The 21,282-nt window shown below is 36.3% G+C and overlaps 1 protein-coding gene across 6 annotated transcripts in view; it reads right to left on the bottom strand.

Moving 5' to 3' along the window:
• Positions 1 to 21,282, bottom strand: part of PLCE1 (phospholipase C epsilon 1) — a 140,419-nt gene that overhangs the window by 27,660 nt on the left and 91,477 nt on the right. For 2 of the 6 annotated variants that reach the window (XM_082286030.1, XM_082286028.1), the window contains exons 5-15: positions 14,891 to 15,036; positions 12,844 to 13,102; positions 11,956 to 12,164; positions 9,381 to 9,422; positions 7,060 to 7,726; positions 6,348 to 6,530; positions 5,380 to 5,497; positions 4,845 to 4,998; positions 1,545 to 1,667; positions 1,323 to 1,459; positions 155 to 393 (exon numbers count right to left, since the gene is read on the bottom strand). In XM_082286030.1, coding sequence (XP_082142156.1) covers positions 155 to 393; positions 1,323 to 1,459; positions 1,545 to 1,667; positions 4,845 to 4,998; positions 5,380 to 5,497; positions 6,348 to 6,530; positions 7,060 to 7,726; positions 9,381 to 9,422; positions 11,956 to 12,164; positions 12,844 to 13,102; positions 14,891 to 15,036 — 2,277 coding nt within the window. The remainder of the gene's footprint in view (positions 1 to 154; positions 394 to 1,322; positions 1,460 to 1,544; positions 1,668 to 4,844; positions 4,999 to 5,379; positions 5,498 to 6,347; positions 6,531 to 7,059; positions 7,727 to 9,380; positions 9,423 to 11,955; positions 12,165 to 12,843; positions 13,103 to 14,890; positions 15,037 to 21,282) is intronic. The other 4 variants (XM_082286032.1, XM_082286029.1, XM_082286033.1 and 1 more) reach the window with 3 other exon arrangements.

The raw sequence follows: 21,282 nt of genomic DNA on the forward strand, positions 1-21,282 counted from the left end.
GTATTAAATTTTAAATTCAAGTAAACTGCAGAGACAATATCATTGTGAAAGGAGATACCCACACAGATGCTATTCTGAACAGCATACAATGTTAATGGGCAAAATGGAAGTACCACAAATTCTAATAGAAAGGAAAGATATTTGTATTGCAGACCTGGATAATACTGAGGATTTCATCATAGGTGCAGTGTTCTCCTTGACAATTCACTAGGAAGTCATTCAGCTGCTGGATTCCTACTCCAAATACTCCCAGCGATGTGCTTTCAACTCCAGTACCATTGGTTACGATGCTGGCAGCAGCAATAGCATCAGATATTTGCCTCTGGTTGTCTGATAGCTGCTGCCTGCTCTTAATGAACAAACCAAGGTCTGAAACATTTCTAGTCAACAAATCTTAAAAGAAAAATGAGGAAATAAAAATATAAGCTAAATAATTATGTGTATTATATATCCCATATAGAATATAATGTAGTGTACAATACACACAAGTATTTCACTGAGTGTTTTAGCAGTGACACAGTCGATCAGAACAAAACCATCTTGTTTCTGTCCACTAATAGAAGAGAGAGCATTAAGCATGCATGTGAGTGGACTACAGGTGTCCAATGACTCTGAACAAAATCCTGGAACCTTTAACATGGATCCACGGCCTCTCACACACCCAGGACTCTCCTGCTCCCTCTCACCACCATGTACAGCCTCAAAGCCTTTCCTTCACTGTGTGCAACCCCATATCCTTCCTGTTCAATCCCCTTTTATCTTCTTCCAGTCTCCTGTGCCAATTGCTCTACACCCTCCCCACAAGCTGCTTGGCAGAAAGACTGTTTTCTTTACATGTGGCCAAAGTCCCAGACTTAGATTATGGTGACTGAGAAATGTAAAAGGGGACAGAGGCTTCCTTCCCCCTTATCCCACATGAAGCAGATCCACTAGGAAACTAGATAAGAAAAAACAGCCAAATGGGACACAGGGTACAGCCTCCTCATTTCTCCTCCCTATATTTGCACAGTGTTTTAGCCCTTCCAGTGCTCCTGCAACCTGATCCCTGATCCTACAGATCCCTGGGCTCAGCCATTCAGCAACAAGCTTTATTCTTCTGCTATTACCAGTTACAAATATATCTGGCTAGTGGAAAGCTGGAATACTTTTCCTTCACTTCATTTTTGTCTTAAACCCTGCTAACTAGGTATTAGTGGAGGCATGGCAGCAGCCCCTGACTTAAACATGTAACTGATAATGAGACTGACTGAGATGCATTTTTTTAAGGCCAATAACTGAAGTTGCACAGCAGTCTAACAGCTGCATTTTTCTCTTTAACAAACCTAAATCAGGCTGGAATCCACTGCTATTTTCATCAATCTTCAAATTAGTATAAAGTGGAGTAGGCTCTAAGCCAGACCGGTTGCAAGGCACAGCATAAACATCAAAAAGGTCTTTCAGATCCTTGCGGCTACGGACACTGCAAAAAGAGCAGAGAAGTTCAATTTTTGCTCTTTTATAAACTTGGATGAATGAAATTAGCATAGAAAAAAAAAATCTTTTACCTGAAAGATTTGAAGAGCTCTACAAATTCCACAAAAGTCATGTTACTATCAGACACCATGAAGTTCTGAAATCCCTTCATTCCTCCTTTGACGCGGCCATGCCAGCTACTGCTGCTCCAGGTGCTAAATCCAAAAAAGACTGCTGTAGTTTGGTTATATTAAACCTCTACTTAATTGAAATATTATGCATTACTGTATTAACAGTTTATTTGTGTTCTCCTTAATGCATTTGTTAACAAAATCTGGAAGAAGCAAATTAAGCACTATCTTATAAGATGCATTATGATGGTTTTTACCTTCTTGCTTTATAGGAGCTATTTTTTTCCTTCAAGACAACTGCAAACTTTACCAGAATGAATAATGCATATCATGCAATTTAAAACTTTCATGTGGAAAAAGGCCTGATGCACATAGCACAAATGAAAGCACTTATTTTCCCTTTAAAGAAAACAATGCCAGTATTCTTGAAATGCAGGCTGCGTATCAGGTTCATTGAAGATGAAATAATAAAATAGATTGTTCAGTAACTGCAATCATTAATCTAAGTTGCGTAGCTGAAAAAGGCTTTTGAAGTAGAACCAGCACATTTCCAAAAGTCACACCCAAAATCTTTAGGCTACTAGAAGATTTACACTGGTAAATACAATTAGACCCTGACTTGAGCAGTATGAACAAGTCCTTAGTGAACAACATGTAGTAACTTGCAATGAGGGGCTGAGCTCTTGAGCCCCTTCCTGGGCCTAAACACCAATGAACACACATTACAGGAATGGGATCTGCCAGCACCAGCATCCTGAAAAGGGCAGGAACTAAGCAAACAACACAAATATCAGGAACTATCTAGTTTAAACCATAACTAACTGCAGAAGTGACAGTATTTCCTTCAAAATATCAGACCATGTGTCAGATTTTATTGCTCTGTAATGTTCAAATATACAGATCCATTAATCTATTAATTTTGCCATCAGGTTCAATACAAATAGTTCCAACAGCTGTGATGGCAAAACAGGACCAGCTTGTTGTCCAGTGTTCCTAAAGACTTGCCTGCAATCAGGTGACTTCTTACATAAATATGCTGGACCAGATTCCTGAGTTTACTCCTGGCATGAGATGGATGCATGCAATTGGAAACACAATGTGATTTAAAAGTATTTAAAAATACCATCTATTTTAGTTGATAATGTTCGATTTGTTTGACATCACTATGGCAAGTACTGAGACATACTGCATATAACTTTTTTTAGCTAAAATAATTCCTAGCATTTTTATCAGAGAGGAAAAATAAACCATGATGAGGAAAGTCTCTAGACTCCAGAAAACAGACTGGAACTGCAGAGTACCAAATGGGAGACCAAGAGCAGAAGAAAATGCTCAGCATTTCATCCTATCTGATCAATAAGATTATCTTCCAGAGTAGTGGGAAATAATACAAACAAAAAGTTTTCAAAAAAGAAGCCCCAAACCCCCAAGAAAACCCCATCATCACCAACAACCAAAACTGCAACTAGTAGCAGTCTGGATTACACCTGTAAATAGTTAATGAGAGAGGAGGTTTATTCTCTCTTCCCAAAAAAGCCCCCATCTCTAGTTTTCCATGTCCTGTGCTCTGTGTTCCAGTGGCCTTATCAACCATTCTCCTGCTTCCTCCACCTTACAAGTGGCATTAGATTTCCAAGGAACGTGGAAATTTGTTGGATGCCCATCTGCTTTGAAGGAATGACAGAAGCAGGTGCAAGCTACCTGTGTTCAGAATAAAACTCTCCAGTGCTCCAAATTTATTAATGGCTCATGAAAACTGGGTCACGATAATGGGTAAAACATGTAAATCTGTTCTGAGGAAGACTTCTTCTGGACATATGAAACAGCCATAAGCTACATCCTGAACAAGTTCTACCAAGCAGGGTCATAGCAAATTTGGGATTTCTCTGCGAAGCAATGCTGAGGAGGTGCCAGACAACTTTTCCAGGGAAAACCTGTGATAACCGGGGGAGGTCCACAGTGCTAAGCTACAAAGAGATCCATGCAGTTCTGAGAGGATTTAAAGGAACATTAGCTGTCCTTTCCCAGGGAATGCAAGTTCTCCATTGAGCCTTTTAATCTCATTTAGAGACAACAACTATTTTGGCATAAAAGCAAAAAGAAGATTTGCAAAACATGGAAGCATTTTCCAGAGATAGAAAAGCAGTATTTCTTCAGTTCAATGTAAAAGAAAGCTATTCTCATCCTCGCAAAAAAAAAAAAGAATAATTGCTTACCAAGACAAATCCAAGCTTGTGAATGACAGTGAAAAACAAGAAGAACACAGAGCCTCACAAACCAGTGTTAAGCCAACCACTTATGTTCACAGGTGGCTCTACTACTCATACCTGTTGCCAAATCCAACTATTTTTAGTATACATATGATCCCCGAGAAATACACAACAGAAACCATTGCACAAGACACATCTCTTCAAAAATAATGTTCTACCAGCAGCAATAATCTCTTCCACTGTTTACTGTTGCTGTCCTGGAACCCCGAAGATTCATATTCATAACGATATTTCAGCATTCCTTCTCTGAAAGCCTCTGTTGAGACTGTCCTCTTGTATGTCATACATATACTGTTCACATCCCTGACATATTATCATTGTTACATTATATTGTTAATACTGTAATTACTACAACTATCACCATTAGTATTTACAGCATTAATAAAATAATGCACTGTTACTGCACACATTGCAACAGCATAACCTTTAACACTCCCTAAGTGACACAAAAAGGATGAATGTTCAAGAAAAAGAGGCCTGTAAGAGGAAGATTCCAAATCTGTTCCTCCAATTCCCAAGACAGTACTGCAGTCATCACCAGGAATGCCAGCAAAAGTTATTACTCCCCCAGGTAGAAATTATTTATGCTGAGAAATCTCAGAACTTCAGTTCACACATCTATAACATTTCTGTTGATTTTTACTATACAGAAGGTGCCTAGAACTATGTTTTGGAGAAGATCTGGAGAAAGAGTTAAGCTCCTTATTTGTGTAGTTTTGGAACAGCATTCCAATCTGCTTCTGTAACAGACATAAACTGAAGCGTGCTGCTCAGGGACCTGCTACAAAGCCATCCTCAGATTCATGGCATTTCAGCTTAAATGTTTTGTGCTGTTCTACAATGTGTTTTAGATGTCTACAAAAAGGCTAATGACAATTCTGGAGCTGTTTTTGTCAAATTTTGCCAGTTTGGCACAAACCCCACATTTGATGATAAGTAAGTAATAGTAGCTTCTTTTCTTTTTAAATCAAAGCATTGATTCTGTCCTTACCTAGACTGACTTTTGCTTGATGATATTACAGGAGAGGAGACTGGTCTTGCTGGTGATGTAGCTCCTAAACTGGGAGATCCAGATGCTGTCAGAGAGTGAGCTCTTCTTGATGGCAGGTTGTTAGATGGAGAAGAGTTGATAATAATATTTTGATCTAAGGAGAAAACAAAAGTTTTCATCGCAATTACAACATCTGTCCCAATAAAAATGCTTTTGTCCAGAAGACCTATAGGATATTTCATTAAAACATATAGTAAGACACCAACAAGATTCTAGATTTGTCCCAAAACAGTCAAAAAAGTACATATTGAACAACACATAAAAATGCATTTTATCTGAATAGAAATGGAAAGCTACTGAAACTAAGTTAAAGAACAATCATGAACAACTGGAGAAATGAATTTCAAAGTTCACAGCATTTGGAGTTTCAACTGCAAAAGTAGGTTTATAAGTTTAACACTATAAAAAATGTCTGCATAAAAAGACTTCCAGCAAAACCCTGATGGACTTTAAAGTACTGAAGCAATATATTTACCTGGTTCTTCTTGTTCATCAATATCTTGAGGATCTGAACCACTTCTATTACGATATTCCTTACAGCTTTTTGCCTTTCGAGTTGCCATTTCATCATCAGTGGCCTCTCCACTTTCACCCTAGAAATAATGAGCACCATAATAAACATCCCAAACCCCCTATTTCCATTTCTTATCTGTACAATCTGTAATGAAGCCATGATATAAATCACCTGTTCCTTACAAAACAGGTATTGTAAGGCCAATACCAGTAGAAAAGAGACAACTTAAACAGATACATAGTCAAGCGTGGGACCATTAGGTGTTACCTCAGTTTGACATCACACAGAAGATGACAATGATTGTGCTTCTCTAAAATGTTGCAGCTGGTTTTACACTATTTTACTGGTGCACTGGAGCCCTAAAGAGGATGGATCTTTTCATCTGAGAATCTTTCTACCTGCCCGCTAGAAAATGTGGGTAGCATAGAGGTGCTAGTCCTGCATTTTCTTCTCTCCTGTCTAAGTTTAAAGCAGTTTTCTCTAGGAAAAGAGAGGAGATTCCAGACTAGGTCATGTTTCTGTCACCCACATGAGATAAAAGTGGGTGCTAATGTGAGGTGGAATAACTGTGGTAGTGTTTTTCGAAACATGAAAACAAAAGGATTAAAAAAAATTACACCAACCTCCAGACATCCCTTTGCATGTTAAGATTTTTATTACCACCAATATTTTTACCTTTATGCTGAGGTAGCACCTAAAGGTTGCAAGAAGATTCTGTCCCCTTCTGCTAGCCCCAGCACCTACATGTCCTAACAATGCTGCGAGCATGAGAAAAGAAACACAAACTATCGGAAAACCATAATCCCCAAACTTGAAACTACAATAAACAGTTTTAAAATTATCATCTAACTTCTTTTCTCTGGTTCAGAACACAGCTACGCAGTAACTGAAAGAAGGAAACAAAACACATGAATAACAAAATATTCTACCCTGATGAGTACTTTCTTCTTTTTCTTAGCTGTGCTGATTCCCAGAGTGTTGTTTCTCTGTACATTGGGCTTCTCAGTGCTTTTGGTGAGCGATCCCGTGCCTGTGTTTCTTGCACTCCATCGTCTGCCTCCGAACAGCTCAACAGCCTGAGCCAAGGTTGGGCCTTCAAATCTTCCATCCTCCTACAAAGATTCTCAGCGTTAACAAAACAAGGAGAATAAGGACACCTTTTTTAAGCAATAATATAGACTACTCTGAGGAACCAATGAAAGAAACATCAAGAGGAGGCAATTTTTGATTATTGAGTGAATTCCCCAGGGCTATTTTGTTTGCTGCTTTGGAGATGTTTTTGGCCCTAACTATTATCACTCAGTATTTTGGTGCCCTTTTCAAGTACTGTCATTGCTTTTTTCTTTAATAAAATACTTACGTTGTTTACTGTAATTGGAAAAGCTTAAAAGTGAAGATGAGATCAGGCTAAAACTCCAAACATATGAAGAGCTTCATAAGAAAAAAAAATTTAACCTCAGTGTATTGAAAACTTACAAGGTTTGACATAACCTTGTGTGGAGAATCAGATCTTACTGCTTAAGCCATGTTACAAAGTTGGAGATTTATTAATCTAGTCTTACTTAGGATAGAAACTAGTTGCATTACATTAAGTTGTTGATATCTTTGAACTTTTTTATAGAGAATCACAGCATGTTTTACCTGGTAAAGGCTGACATACTGTTTCCGTAGCCACTGTAGTCTTTGATCAGGGAATCTCCTCATTTTTCTTACAGCTTTAGTCAATTCCAGCAATCCATCATACAGCATTCTGGCAGTGTATTTTGGAGCAACAAAGTGCAGCAACTTATTATCAGTAGTCTGAAGTCCATAAAGTAGTGTTATACCATTTTCTTCAAGGGACATATTGCAAAGTTTATTTTGAACACACACAGTGTGCATATCAATGCCCGAGTGTCCCATATATACAGCCTTGGCTGAAAACAAGTCCAAAAAACCTTCCACCAGTCCAGTATTACCAAGAAACTGGTATTTACCAAGCTCAGCGGTATTACTCAGCACACTCAGTTTTACCTTGGCATTTGCAGGGCAAACTGTTGTGGGTTTTGTCCAAGTCAAAGTACTATTGTCAGGCTGGAGCTGAAGAAAGCAACGAGCTGAGAGATGTGTCTCCTGGTCATAATGAATGACGGTCGCCCCTTGTTGCATGAACTGATGGACGTCAGCCCTGATGGACAGCACGTACCAGGGAATGAGTTCTATCCCGTGGCAGAAAGCCTTTTGCTGCTCTTCCACTGAATTTGTGTCCCATTCTTTCAACTGCTCAAATATGTCACTTTCAGAATCTGAAAGATCTCCAATGAGAAATCTGCATATGAGCAAAGATGAGAGAGTTATATTTAGTGATACATGTGCTGATTTATGGTATGCTTTATTAATATTTTTTCTGCTGTAGTTTAAATAAATGAACTACTATCATCACTATATAATTGGGACTTACAGGAACTTGTGTAGTTTTTGAAGTATTACAATTTATGTTACTGCAATTTTGCATTAATTAATAGATGCTGCTAGAATTAATTATAACTCCTGAAACAATATGATTATATTTTCCTAGAAGTTTCCAAACTTTGCATTAATAATAAGAGGTGTCTGATTGGTTCTTAAAGCCAAGCGATTCCAGTTTTTAAATACACTGTGTAAGATTGCTTCAGTTGAAATACCAAGTACCATATGTGGAAGATGTTAGCAGGATGTAGTGGATTTCAGACAGGACTTCTAATCTCTATTCTATTACTGATTTAATGTGCAGACCTTTCACATTATATAATACTCTGACCAACACTAGCAAAACTGTGGCTAAAATACATACCTTCCTCATAAGAATGCAGCGAGAATTTTATCAGATACTTTCCATCAGAAATTTTATTTTACTTAGGGAAAATATTAACATAAAACTTGTATGCAGCAACCAGAACTTCTGAAATATTTTGCCAAAGTTAGAAACAGTAGATACAGAGCAACAATACTGAGCTAGTAGATTAGGTAGTTTAAATAAAATGCCTTCCCTGACGAAGCTTCTAACATGTATGAATGTACAAATGTTCAATATTTGGATACTTCAGTGAACATAAAAAAGGACGAACTGTTCTGTGTACAACAGAAATAATGAAGCATATTTTCTTAAGGATATCCAGCCAATAAAATCCAAACCATCTTCCTCTACATATCCTTCAAGACATCTTATCCTAGTACCTCCGTGCTTCCCCTTCCTATCACCACAGCACTCCCAGTTCCTGCCCCTCTCCTACCAACCAAGCCAAAGATGACTTGTGTTTCCAAGTCACATACACCATCTCCCCCAGTGACCATCAGCTTTCCCTAAAACTCTTCCCTACCTGGATGACAAATTAACCTGAATTTTTCCCTTATTCCATACAGCAATTCTAATGATTCCTCTACAAATTCATTTATTGGTGAGATCTCTATCTCTTCACCAAATTTATAAAAAAGGGACAAATAAGCTGAGGATTTATTGCTTGTGGTGAGGGGCCCTGGCAGAATAACTGCAGTCTTAACTGTAGCTCTATTTATTTAAGAAATATTCCTAAAAATAATGGTCAAGCATGATAACCGAGCTGGTATATATTGCCTTACTAGAGTCTTACCAGACACATGTAAATAGAAATATTTACCTGTATTATACACAATAAACATTTTAAAATTAAAGAAACAACTGAAGCAGCTCCTTCTCCCCTATGCCCTCAAAACAATCAAACAGGTCTCTGTAAAAATGCTATAAAATGTATTCTGAGAGTAGATGTGCATGGCTGGAGGAGTCTATTATAGCAGAGATGGCAGAGCTTTGTTTATGCCTTGTTTCACATGTGTTGCATGCTGCAGATTAAAACATACAGGAAGCAGGTAAGCCAAGCACACACACACGTAACCATACACAGAAATGGAGCCTCTGACACGAGCTGCTAAAAGCCACACCACTGTCAATTACTGAGAGCACTTACAGAGCCTGGGGTGGACCAGGGGCTTTCTTTACACGTGCTGCACTGAGAGGCAATGAAATGAAAAGATAAAGGAAACAGTGACACAGATTGCAGTTTTAGAGGAGAAAATTGCAAGGTACACAAAAAGAAAAAAAAATGGGAGGTTTTCCTCTATTATTTTATATGCTATTTAGTGTCATTGGAAAAGCTTAAAAGTGAAGACAAGATCAGGGTAATAAAGCAATGATTCAAAGTCAGCAGTATCTTCATAGGTCACCCAGTAATTAACAATTCCATAAAAACTGTATTTCAAACTTGGTTTGTTTTTTTTTTTTCATTTTCCTGCCTACCTTTTTTTAAAAAAAATTATTAATTGTCGAAATTGAATTCTAAGAAAGATTAATGTTTGATATTTATCTGGCATGTACAGAAATCCAGGGCAATTAGATGGGTCACTGACTACAGAGTGATAGAGCTTATTTGCTAACGCAACTAGGAAAGTAATTATACCCACTGCCCATTGATTCTATTAGATGCCTTTCATTTTCTTCAAATCAAATTAACCTACCAGCTTTGGTGCATTCATGTTCCACAATACTGATCCAAATCATCAAACGAAAAACTAATTGAAAATCTTTCTTGCAATTATAAAGTAATGAGAAACATGTTATGCAGTGTATTTTTCTGCCTTTATGACCACAACATTACAATTATCAGATAATGCATAATTATGATATAATTTGGATTTTATAACACGGTATGCAAATATGACACGTCTCACAAGAAAGAGGACTAAATTTCTTCCTTAGAACTTTTTAGCTGTTCATAGCAATAAAAATAAACCAAACACAGCCTCCTTACGAGCACAACAGAACATGCCTCTGTTGCCATTTGCTCCTGTACCTCACCCATCTTTCTGCATGCCCAGGAAAGTCACGGCAAGTGAATAAGGAATTTCCAAAGCCTATGAGATACTTGAGTTAAATCAGTACTTTCAGAAGTATTCTCCTACAAGTATTATACTGTTAAAATCAGTATTTACTGCATCAGAAGTACAGATACTCATAACTGAGTAGTTAGTAGCCTGAACCAGGAAACATAGCTTTAACTACCGATCCGCAGTTTTGTCCATTCAAATCCTAAATTTTCATTTCAGATTCACACTGGGTTTTTTAAAAAACTGAATTCCTACTTTATTTTAGAGCAGAACTTACCAGATTCTATTTACATATGAAGCATAAATAAGTAAATTAACAAAAATTATTTCATAAACACATAAAAAAAGGAACTCCATTTAATTTCTATTTTGTTCATCCAAGTGAAATGTTTATATGCCTAGCTTATTCGCCATTTGAACTGTGATTTGCAAGTTGATTTTAAAGCATATTTATTAACAAAAAGTAATTCCTGGAAGAAAGTATTTGGACTGAAGTAAGAGATAACATAAATGGGCAGAGAAGTGGGTCTGTCTTTCTTGGCTTAATCTACTGCTCCACTTCCCAGAAGCAACTAAAGCCAGATGTGAATAATTCTATTAGAAACCATTCTTTCAGGAAATAATGATTATTTATTTGAAATGAAATTTAGAATTATATGTTAATGAAATAAATGCATTTTCAACAGGAAGATAGTAGTTGCCTCTCAGGCACTTATTAGATTTAATGTTTAAGTAGCTGAAATAAGTTGGATAGTTCTGAACATATTGATATTTCTGACACACCTTATCAATAAAATAAATCAAGCAGTGACTTAAGCATGTTTTTTTTATGCAAGCCCTCACATAATTTTACAGTGCTTCACCTCAGAGCAGTACAGTTCTGTTACTTAATTTGAAGTTAGTCTAACACAGTTACTCAGCTGAAAGCTGACCTGACCCACCTATCTCTACATGAGCTTTGCAATGTGACTTAATTGCAAAGCAACACTCTAGAATATCATGCAATGTCTTAAACTTTGCATTTACTGTCTTTCCTGTTGGTGACTAGTACAGTCTTCAAAAGTGGTCTTCAAAGTGAAATCAGATTACTGAACACTGGGCTATTTTTACACAGGGCACAATGAAGTAAACTTCTTTGCAAAATAGCAGGACTATAGCAACCTAAAAATTCAAAATGTGTACTCACACATGAATGTTTTCTGGACAAAATTTAAACCCCTCAAACTAACATGTCCTTAAAAGAAGAAGTCTTTTGAAGGATAATAAATAATCTTTATTTTGGAGGGGCCAGAACACTCCCTGAGCATGCAGAATATAATGTTCTGAGCTCTGATAACAAATATGTCCTGGTGCTATTCCTGTCACTAGAGATCAAAATTGTAATTGTAACTGTGGATTTTTAAGGCTCTCTGTGTAAGACAAAAAGGATTTACCCTTATCATGAGAGGAAGTAATTACATCATGAGGGAAAATATAGCTATACAGAGACTTTCCAAGAAGTTGAGTATCAGGGGAAAAAAGTTCTGAATTGGAAGTGGATAAATACAAGGGAAGATGTTAAAGTTGCTCTTATTCCTAAAAGCAAGCCTTGGTAAAAGAAAATCAAATATTAAAACCATGAAATATACATTTGATGATAGAAAATAAGATGAGACCTACTGGTACCGGTTTTTTTCCTTCAAGGAGTTTTTCCTTGAATTGCTCCCTTCACTAACAGTGTCTTCACCCTCTTCAGACTCCAAACTGCGATTGCAGCTCCGAATAGTTTGAAAGATATTGTTTGTTGTTGATTCTTTCTCTGGATTATTTAAACCATCTTGGCCTACTCGTTGTAAGAAATTGTCTTGTCCACTGTAATCTGAAACAAACTATATAGATATCTAAAAGATTAGTATAGGTATAAATAGAACATTGTGTCATCTACTTCTCACTGTATAAATTTTTACTATTAAGATAATTTAGTGCATATTTCCTACTTGCTTCCCAAGAGATTTTGTGCCTACTTGCAACCCAAAACAGAACAAATCATTTCATAAATCAAGTAACACAAGTTAAAGTAACTCCTGAAAACTTTTAAAAAACCTCAGTCTTTTACTTTTCATCTAACAGGGGCATTTTTCTTTTCAAACCAAAATAATAAAACTCAAAAGAATTGTTTCTTTCCATAGAGAAGCTTGACCTGATGAGCTTCTAAATTCTGTTTTTAAGGAACTGAAAACTTCCAATTCCCAGTGAATTAAGTGGAAGGTCAGAGTACTTAGCAGAAAATAATTACACATTTCAGGCTTTATATACTTACTTAATCCAAAGTATAAATATGATCCTTTGTTCCTAATGCTAATTTCTCAGTACTCTGATATTGAACTAGGTAGAAACAACCAAATTTAAATTTCTAAGTAACTCTGGAAATTAAATTGAGGCCCATGTAACTGACAAGTCTAGTAACAGTCTGGTTTAGAAAACTTTAATTAGATGATGCTTTTGTGTAAGATTATATAAAATAAAGCACTGGATAAGAACATAACTTAGAATATTCATCTCATTTACCTCTAATGTTTCATCCTGGGAGTTATACCGCGGACAGAGACTGATGAGGCTTGATGCTCCATCCAAAACTTCACAGAGCTCTTTTAAAAATACACCACAGAAAGGAACAACTTTACAGCCTGGAATATTGAGTGCCCGGTTGACCACTTTCCTGTATTCAGATGATGACTCATGTTGTGCCATAGCATCCTTCAGACTTCGCATGGTTTCAATATCAGACTGGTCCATAAATTGCCACATTTTTAACACTTTTCTTGACCTATTGCAAGAGGAGATCACCACATTTATTTAAAAAAATGGAACAATTTATCTTCAAGTTCAACACCTGCAGCATATCTGTAATAGAGGAAATTATCATTGCTCAGAAATGAATGCATGAAATCAAGGCCATTATTTTTATGAAAATTCCCTCCCTTGAATTATCAAAGAACAGAACTAAGAATTAAAAACTAGCAGTCTGATCTACTGGAGTAGTATTTCACATTTTAATAAAAGCCCAGCTGCATAAAACATACCAACAGGCTTTCTAACATTTTTATTGTGCCATTGCCTAAAATTTCCAACGGCCCAGAAAGAAATAAGACAAGATTAAGGAAACAGCATAAAGATAAACCAGAGTGTTTCTTACAAATTCCTTCAGCTTTATTATGAACAATCCATAAAACTAGCTAAAGTTGGGGGGTTTTAATAAAATTAAATTTATTTTTAAAAATTTACATTGATTTCCTCCCCAATTTGCTCACAAAATAAATTATTTATTTTCACAGAAATAAGGACGTCAGGACCATGTTCCAGCTCCAGTGCGGAGCTGTAGCTGGAAAGAAATTCTCATTTCAGACAGAAACAGCTCCAAGGACTGTGAGTATCTCTGGGAGTTCTCTTACCTTCTGAACTGTTTGTCTATGTAATTGTATGGCCTTTCTTCCCACCCCTGGCCTCAGACATACCAAAAGGTCCAAAGATACACTCACAGTAGACTGCCCTTAACCCCACTTTCCATCCCTGGCCCGGAAATGCTGCTCATCAGGACTAGCCTTCCTCTCCTCTTCCTCCCTTGTGCTGTGCAGATACATTGGAGATAAAATTAAGCCCTTAACTGGCTTTGCATTTTCCCTCATAACTTACATGGCTTGGAGATTGTGGATGTATTCTGCTGAAATATACTCCCCATGCCTATGAGTGTTCCAAATGTGCTTTATATACCAAAAACATAAACAAATAGCTCAGTGAGAGCCTTACTAAACCACAAAGAACAGCAATGCAAACACTTTAGAGCTTTGTTACACAAACATTTTATACAACAAGGGTCAAAGACAAGAGATGGGAAATTTGATCTTAACTCTTCCCTGTTCAGTCCCATTTCCTGCCATCTGAATTGCCAGTGCTAAGGCACTGCTTTCCTGCTTCCCTGGCCCTACATAAACCCATAATTCCAGAGGAAAGCACACAATGAGCTGTCTTTGACCCCCTACTCTCTCCTCTTTGAGATAATGCAGGTCCTTCTACATAAGACCATGACAGCATGAGTCTGTCTAAGTACATCAGTCTGCATAAGTAAAGGAGAGGGGTTAAAAAACATATTTGGCTGTGTGGTTTTGTTGGGGTTCTTTTGTCATTTTGGGGTTGGTTTCTTTTTTACACTTAAGACTGATCCTTTTAGAGCATCACCATGATTATGTTCCACTTATATTCTGGAGACTCCAACCCCAATTTACATTAGTTGTAGCTCATTAGATAAACCACAACTGCTTTCCCATCTTCTTTGTTCATTTTAAAAAATTTCTGTTTTAAAAAAAAAAAGTTTTCTAATGCAACATATTCATGCACCAGGAAAACTGATGGAGTCTTCAGAGCATTTTGAGGAAAAAAAAGGCTTTAGCACGCTTCATTTCTCCAAAAGGGATTACTAGAAAGTCACAGCATGAGATGATGTGGCTTAGCCATGGATTTTTGTTTAGTTTCATTGTTCTCCAGAGATATCTGCTTAACAGAAGCTGCAATGTAATCTATCACTGAAAAGCCATCTGAAAAAAAGAGTTGCCAGTACCTCAGCCCTGCCAGGAATTCCATTACAGCATTGTAGTTGCCCATATTCCAGCAGCATTTTGCCACATGTACTAGGTATGAGAAGACTTCTCGTTTCTCCTCCATAGAACCTGCAGTCAGGATCAGCCAGGTAACCCACGAGCTCACCTTGTAAAATCAAACAAACAGTATGGTCAGCCAAAGCAACGTCACTTGGAGCATTCATGTGTACTTGACAGATAACGTGGGGTTTTTGGTTTTGTCCATCAGGAGGGTATCAGTCAAAATTCCACTTACACATTCATGTCCAAATCACATATGCCTTGCACACACAACTTACACAGTGACATATTCACATCACAACAGTAAAATCATTAACTAGTCTAGAAAAACTTTTATTAAACAAAAAACAACTGCATCTTAATATAAGATATTCTGAATGTGCATTGATGCCACAGAAGAAAATGGACAGCTTCAGCTAGCACTGATTTCTAAAGCTGCTGGAGCAATCTGCAGTATAAATTCTCATTAACATGACTTACAAATCTCAGCCTGACAGTGAATAACCCTTGTTAACAATATGAACAGTGAAAGTTGATAAATTGGAATTTTTTTGTTTTCGTTAGTTTCATAAAACTAGATGCATTTAATGCACAATTTTGCTAATTCCTATATGCATTGAACATTCCAGATAATTTGCATTATCTGTTTGCAAGATCACAAATGAAGTAAATAAAAAGAAATCCCACCTTCCAAAGTGTGCCCATACTACCAACTTCTCTTTGGTAATTAATTAATGCCAGAATCAGAAAGCAACTTAGTACATGATTCTGTTTGTATTTAAACAAATAAAAATCAAACCTTCATTTTATCAGTGTGCAGATTCTCTTTCCAGTTTATGTTCCCACAACATCCATAAAAAGTAGATATATTTCACATGGAAACCTAATTTAAACCAACTGTTTCTTTTTACAATATGACTCCCTGGTGGCTTGACTTTTGTCATTGTGTAAACACTTAGGAGGCATAAACGTGATTTGTTTACTGACACTGTGTTCCATTCTTTGGTCCTGAAGGACTCAAGTGTTTAGAGATAATACCAGTGTGAGGAGAGGCTTATAAAAATTAGAAAATGCTAGTTCACCCCTCAGGGGCCATAGACTTTTATTTTAAAAACCAAGCATGTGAAATAAAATGCGTAAAGTACTAACAAGAAAATAACCCCAGTGAAAATATATAAGGCTTCTATTTATGCAAGTCTATACAGACTCAGAGTTCCAAGCCACCCATTCCTGAGGGAGGACAGTCAAAGAATATGAAGAATCTAAGTTACTATTTAACCTTTCTGATGGCCAAATCAATCAAAAACAATAAATGAGAAAGGTCCAGATGAGAAGAAAAGTCTTAGTCCCTATATGCAATGTATATGTCTGTACAAAAAAAAAAAAAAAAAAAAAAAAAAAAAAAAAAAAAATCACATTTTTAGGGCTGAATTCTTGAAGAAATTAATTAACTGGGGAGGACAGTAATTTACAAGTGAGGACAATGCTGCAGCAGCTCATAATGAGATTCTGAATTCAGCTAAAATTTCATTTGATGTGTTCAATTAGTTACTCCTAAAATATAAAACTCAATCAACAAAGAAGAGCATACCTGAAGAGCAGGAAGGTATGGAAAATACAAACCACCACAGCACTGTGTGGCGCGGGGGTCAAATGAGGGCAAAACCAGAATAAAAGGTAATAATATAAATCCACTAAAAAGTCAGAAATTGTGAAACAAAACAGTCAGATCTGTGATTCAAAGCTGGCACAGATTTGTTTTTGTATACTGGAATAAAGTGACATATTATTTTTGGATATTATTCTCATTTTCCAGAAATGGCTGTTAGGGAATGCAACTGCTAAATGTGCAACCTCACAAAAAAATTAGTATTTGTTTTCTATGAAATACCAAATGTGGTAATGATTTGATTAATATGGCTGTAGACGTTTTAAAGAATCATATCACTTTAAACAGATATGTTTTAACCTAAGGTAGTAAAGATGTAATGATCAGGAGAAAACAGTATCAAAATTGAGAAAGAATGTCTCAAAAGGCAACTGACTTCATTCTCTCCCTTAAGAGGAAACCTTGAAACTAGGGCAGCCACTTACTGAAATTACATTTAATAGGGAGTTTAGGACTGCTATGAACAGTATGATGAACTTTTATAATCAGTAAACACAAACAAAAAATTATAAAAGGCAGCATGGGTGAGCATTTGCAGCCTCAAGATAATGTATAACATGTAAGAGCAAAAGAAGGGTACAAAAAGCACCATGAAGTTTATGCTCACTCCTCTTGCAGGACAACAACTGGGAGTAGAAAATATTTTAAAAATCTTTCACTAAACAAGAAGAAAAATAAAGTGTCTGAATCTTTTAATTTTAAAATAGAATGGGCAAAGGGAGATATAACACATTGGGCTGAATCAGGGGACAGATGATACAATCCACTCCTGAAAAATAATGAACATGCCTGCTTTAAAAACTCTGGTATTTTATTTTTTTCCTGGAGATCAGGAACAGAGGATATTCAAGAAATAACAAACTTATCAAATTTTCATTGAACTGGAAGTTCAGAAGTGAAGGATTCCTCAGATGCTGTCCGTGTGCAGCTGAGCTAGATGCACCTCACACAGAAGAAAAGCAGAAAACAACTCTGTATATTTACTTATTTCTTGGTGGCTATGGAATTCACCTGGAAGCTGAATTTAGAATCTTGTTTTTTCCACTTTGGCAAGCAAGTAGCACAGATGGTATTTTAATGCGGCACAGTTTCTCTGCCACTAAAACCAGGGGTTTTCTAGCAGGGGGAAGAGAGCAAAGGGAAGCCCCACCCCGGCAAGCTCTGACCTCTGGACACTCCAGCCAAGTGGATACAGAACAGCACCTCCTCTTGCAGCACTTCCCTCCTGGTTGGCTTGCAGAGCCACCCCCCCAGCTGCACCACAGCTGAGGAACACCTGACCTGAGGATGAAGCACCATCAGCTGCCTTGGTATCAGGCTGCCACTACAGCAGCACGAGGGCTTCACGACTCAGGCAGTGCCTGAGCACAGACAGCACATCCCAGCCAAAGAGTGCGCAGGAGTAGCCTTGCCAAGGAGATCAAAATACATTGGAAGCATTTCTCAGAATGAGCACTAAAGCTTTTTGGACCAAGTTTTTGTGTTGGACAGCACTTTAACATCAGATCACAATCTACATATCAACATAGTAATCATTATTTCCTTAGTTTACTTCTTTTTCACACTTGACTTACATAGTTCTGTTAATGTAACTCATTTTAAGCTCCCTTCAGAACAGAAATCATCACAGCAAACCTATAATTAGATTTCCGCTGCACTGCTGATGAGTCTGAAAAGCATGAGAAAATGTATCCTGGCTTCGTTACGATAACCCACGATTGCAAGACACAAGAAAAGTAATAAATTAAAACACAATCCACTTAAACAAGTTGATAATAACATCAGTCTTTTCATTCAGATGGATAAAAATGAATGTCTTTCAGGATTACTGGATACCAGTACTAAGTACTAAACAAGCAAAATCGAATAGGTGTTTGCTTAAGACTTAAATATTTTCCGGTGCCCTAATAGAGAGAAGCACTGACAACATTGAGCCAAATTAAGTTCAGATACATAGAAAGTAGCCTCATTTGCAAATTTTCAGATATATAGGAATCTCCTTTGAATCTGAATCTGAGCACACAGGACCTGCACCAGATGTCTCAGCAGTGCAAGCTGTACTGAGCAATATGTATCACAATTTGTAGTACAAAAAGATCTGTACAGTTTCAGGTTTTCTGGAATTATCTTTTTATATCACCTCTACTATTTTAACTGTATCAAAATCTATACTATTCAATAACTCTTTTTTTTAAAGTTTTTTGGCTTATCTTACTTTGATCAAAGACTTCAAGTAAATTCAAGTTAGATATTGCTAATGCATTTGGGAAAGGCATATTTTTACTCAGCATTAATTTTTCTTTACTTTTAAACATGGTAAATATATATCAGTCATTTAAAATGTAAAATGATCCTATGTTTTTGATTACCTAAATACTGAACTACCACTGATTTCAAGTCAAATCTATATGCAGGCAAAAATCTCCCAACTTGTCAGGGGTAGGATATAGCTTATTACTGAGGCTCAGCTGCTTTTACTAATAAAATATGAAGGACGTGAAAGAGACACCCCTGATGGAACTTGATCCTCAAGTTACGGTACATGACCTTAAATCTCTTTACAAGTGCAATCTATGGGACTGTTTATCATTTACTCTATGGGAACCCTGCTACATGTAGTACACAGGAAGGAACAGCATTTAATGCATGTTGAATTATTAACTGTATCCCTAAACTTGCCATGGATTGTCTTTACTCATTCTCTTATTTCAGTCTTCTAATACTCAAGATTATGATAATTCATACATATAATATATATTTGGCTATATTTTTATATATATAGTTTCTTTACTGTCTTCTATATAGCTCCTAGAGAATGTATTATGTGATTTTTTTTAAATGGGCATTAATTTATTGTTTATATTTTATCAGAATATAAATGTAGTGGTGCTATCGAGGGAGGAAATTAATAACAATCTCCACCTGCAATGTGCAGTGTTTTATCATTTGTAGTGTTTTACACTCATTTCCCCAGCACTTAAGTTTGTAAAATTTTTACAGCAATTCCCAAGCTACATACTTCAGTGGGTGATGCTACATGGAAGAAATGATGTCTTCTATTTTTATATCACATTTTTAGGAACTTCATAATACTTGAGAGATGCAGCTTTCAGAGGTGAAATTACCAAACACAGCTGCCTGCCTGAAGTTTAACAAATACCATTGCTAGCAAAGTAACATAAAATCTTCTGGTTTACCACAAAGTAACATTACAGTACATACCTTCTTTAACACCTAACATAAAAATTAGCCATGGATATGTTTCTATAACAAATTGCAGCTGATTTCAATACTGCCTACACTGGAGCAAGAAAGCAAGAAACTTTAATACTGACAAAATAAAGTATGTGTATGAAAAGTCTCTGAATACAAAACAAGAAGATGATTTTTCAGGTATCTAAAGGATAAGCACAGCAATCTATAACCCATTTAACCAAGTCATTCTGGTTTTAGTAATTTTGTTTGACAAAAATCAAGAAATCTGAGTAAAATCTGAAGAACATGAAAAACCCATGTAAGAAACAACCTTCATCAGATATCATGCAGTAATTATGGCAAGAGGGAAAAACACGATTTTGTTTAAAAGCAGAATTCTGAGTGTATCAGCATAGTCCAATTTCTCCCTTTAAAAACAATAATTAAAAAACACTAGCAGTGTGCAGCACTAGCACTAATAGCTGGCTGCAATGAGTTCCTCTGCACTGCTAACTGTGCACAAACCTGCCAGTGCATATTGATGAATATCTGTGTATATATTTATACACAGTTCTGTGTATAAAACAGAACTGGAATTTTTTACATGGGTTATACTGAGGTTTAAGTATTACATTTTTTTTGGCTCTTGGTATAATATGCAAAATAATTTTCAGATGAATTTTTAAAATCTGAATATGTTAAACTGCATATCTTATGAACAGACAGTTTACTTTACATGCTTTTGTGAAATTATATAATCTTACAGAGAACATTTACCATTTAAAATCTGATTAAACACTATTCCAAACAAGGACTGGAAACAGTTTGATATTTTTACAAACACAATCTTTTTAAAAGCATTATGCAAACCCATTTAGGCATTGCAAAAAAATGCTGAACTAAGAGACACAGTGCAATATTTATTTACATTCCATTATTTCAGTAAAATGATATGTCTCTGTTTCGCTAGTGAGGTTTAAATTTGTATTTTGAATGAACAATGAAAAAACCTTACAAAATTTAACCATTAAAAATAAAGCTAACATCATCACTAAGTGTCCTAAGTACCCATATTTTAATTAACTTTACTGATACTAAGAATGACTTAGTGAGTGGTGAACCCACTCCAATAGCAGGGCTATACTAACACTGTTCAAACTTTTCTACCTTCTTAGCTTATTTTTTGGCAGTCATATCTTTCCAAAAAATCATCTTATCCATTCGACTTCTTATTTTGCATTTTCAGTTCAGTAGTGGAACTACCTTCAGTCAGCTGTCTGAATGATCTTCCAATCTGGTGCAACCTTCAATCTAAGACATCGCAATTGCTTTGTATCTCAGCACGGAAAATTAAATGTTTCAGTTTAAGTTTTATTGGTTTTCTTTTACTTGAAGCTTAAGCCAGAAAGACTGAGTTACAAGAGACTCTTTTCATGTTTATAGACAGCAATTATTGAAATTATTTTAAATGTTTACATAAACATAAAT

The sequence above is a fragment of the Coloeus monedula genome (assembly GCF_965178545.1).
Source record: "Coloeus monedula genome assembly, chromosome: 8".
In the NCBI taxonomy this organism is placed as follows: Eukaryota; Metazoa; Chordata; class Aves; order Passeriformes; family Corvidae; genus Coloeus; species Coloeus monedula.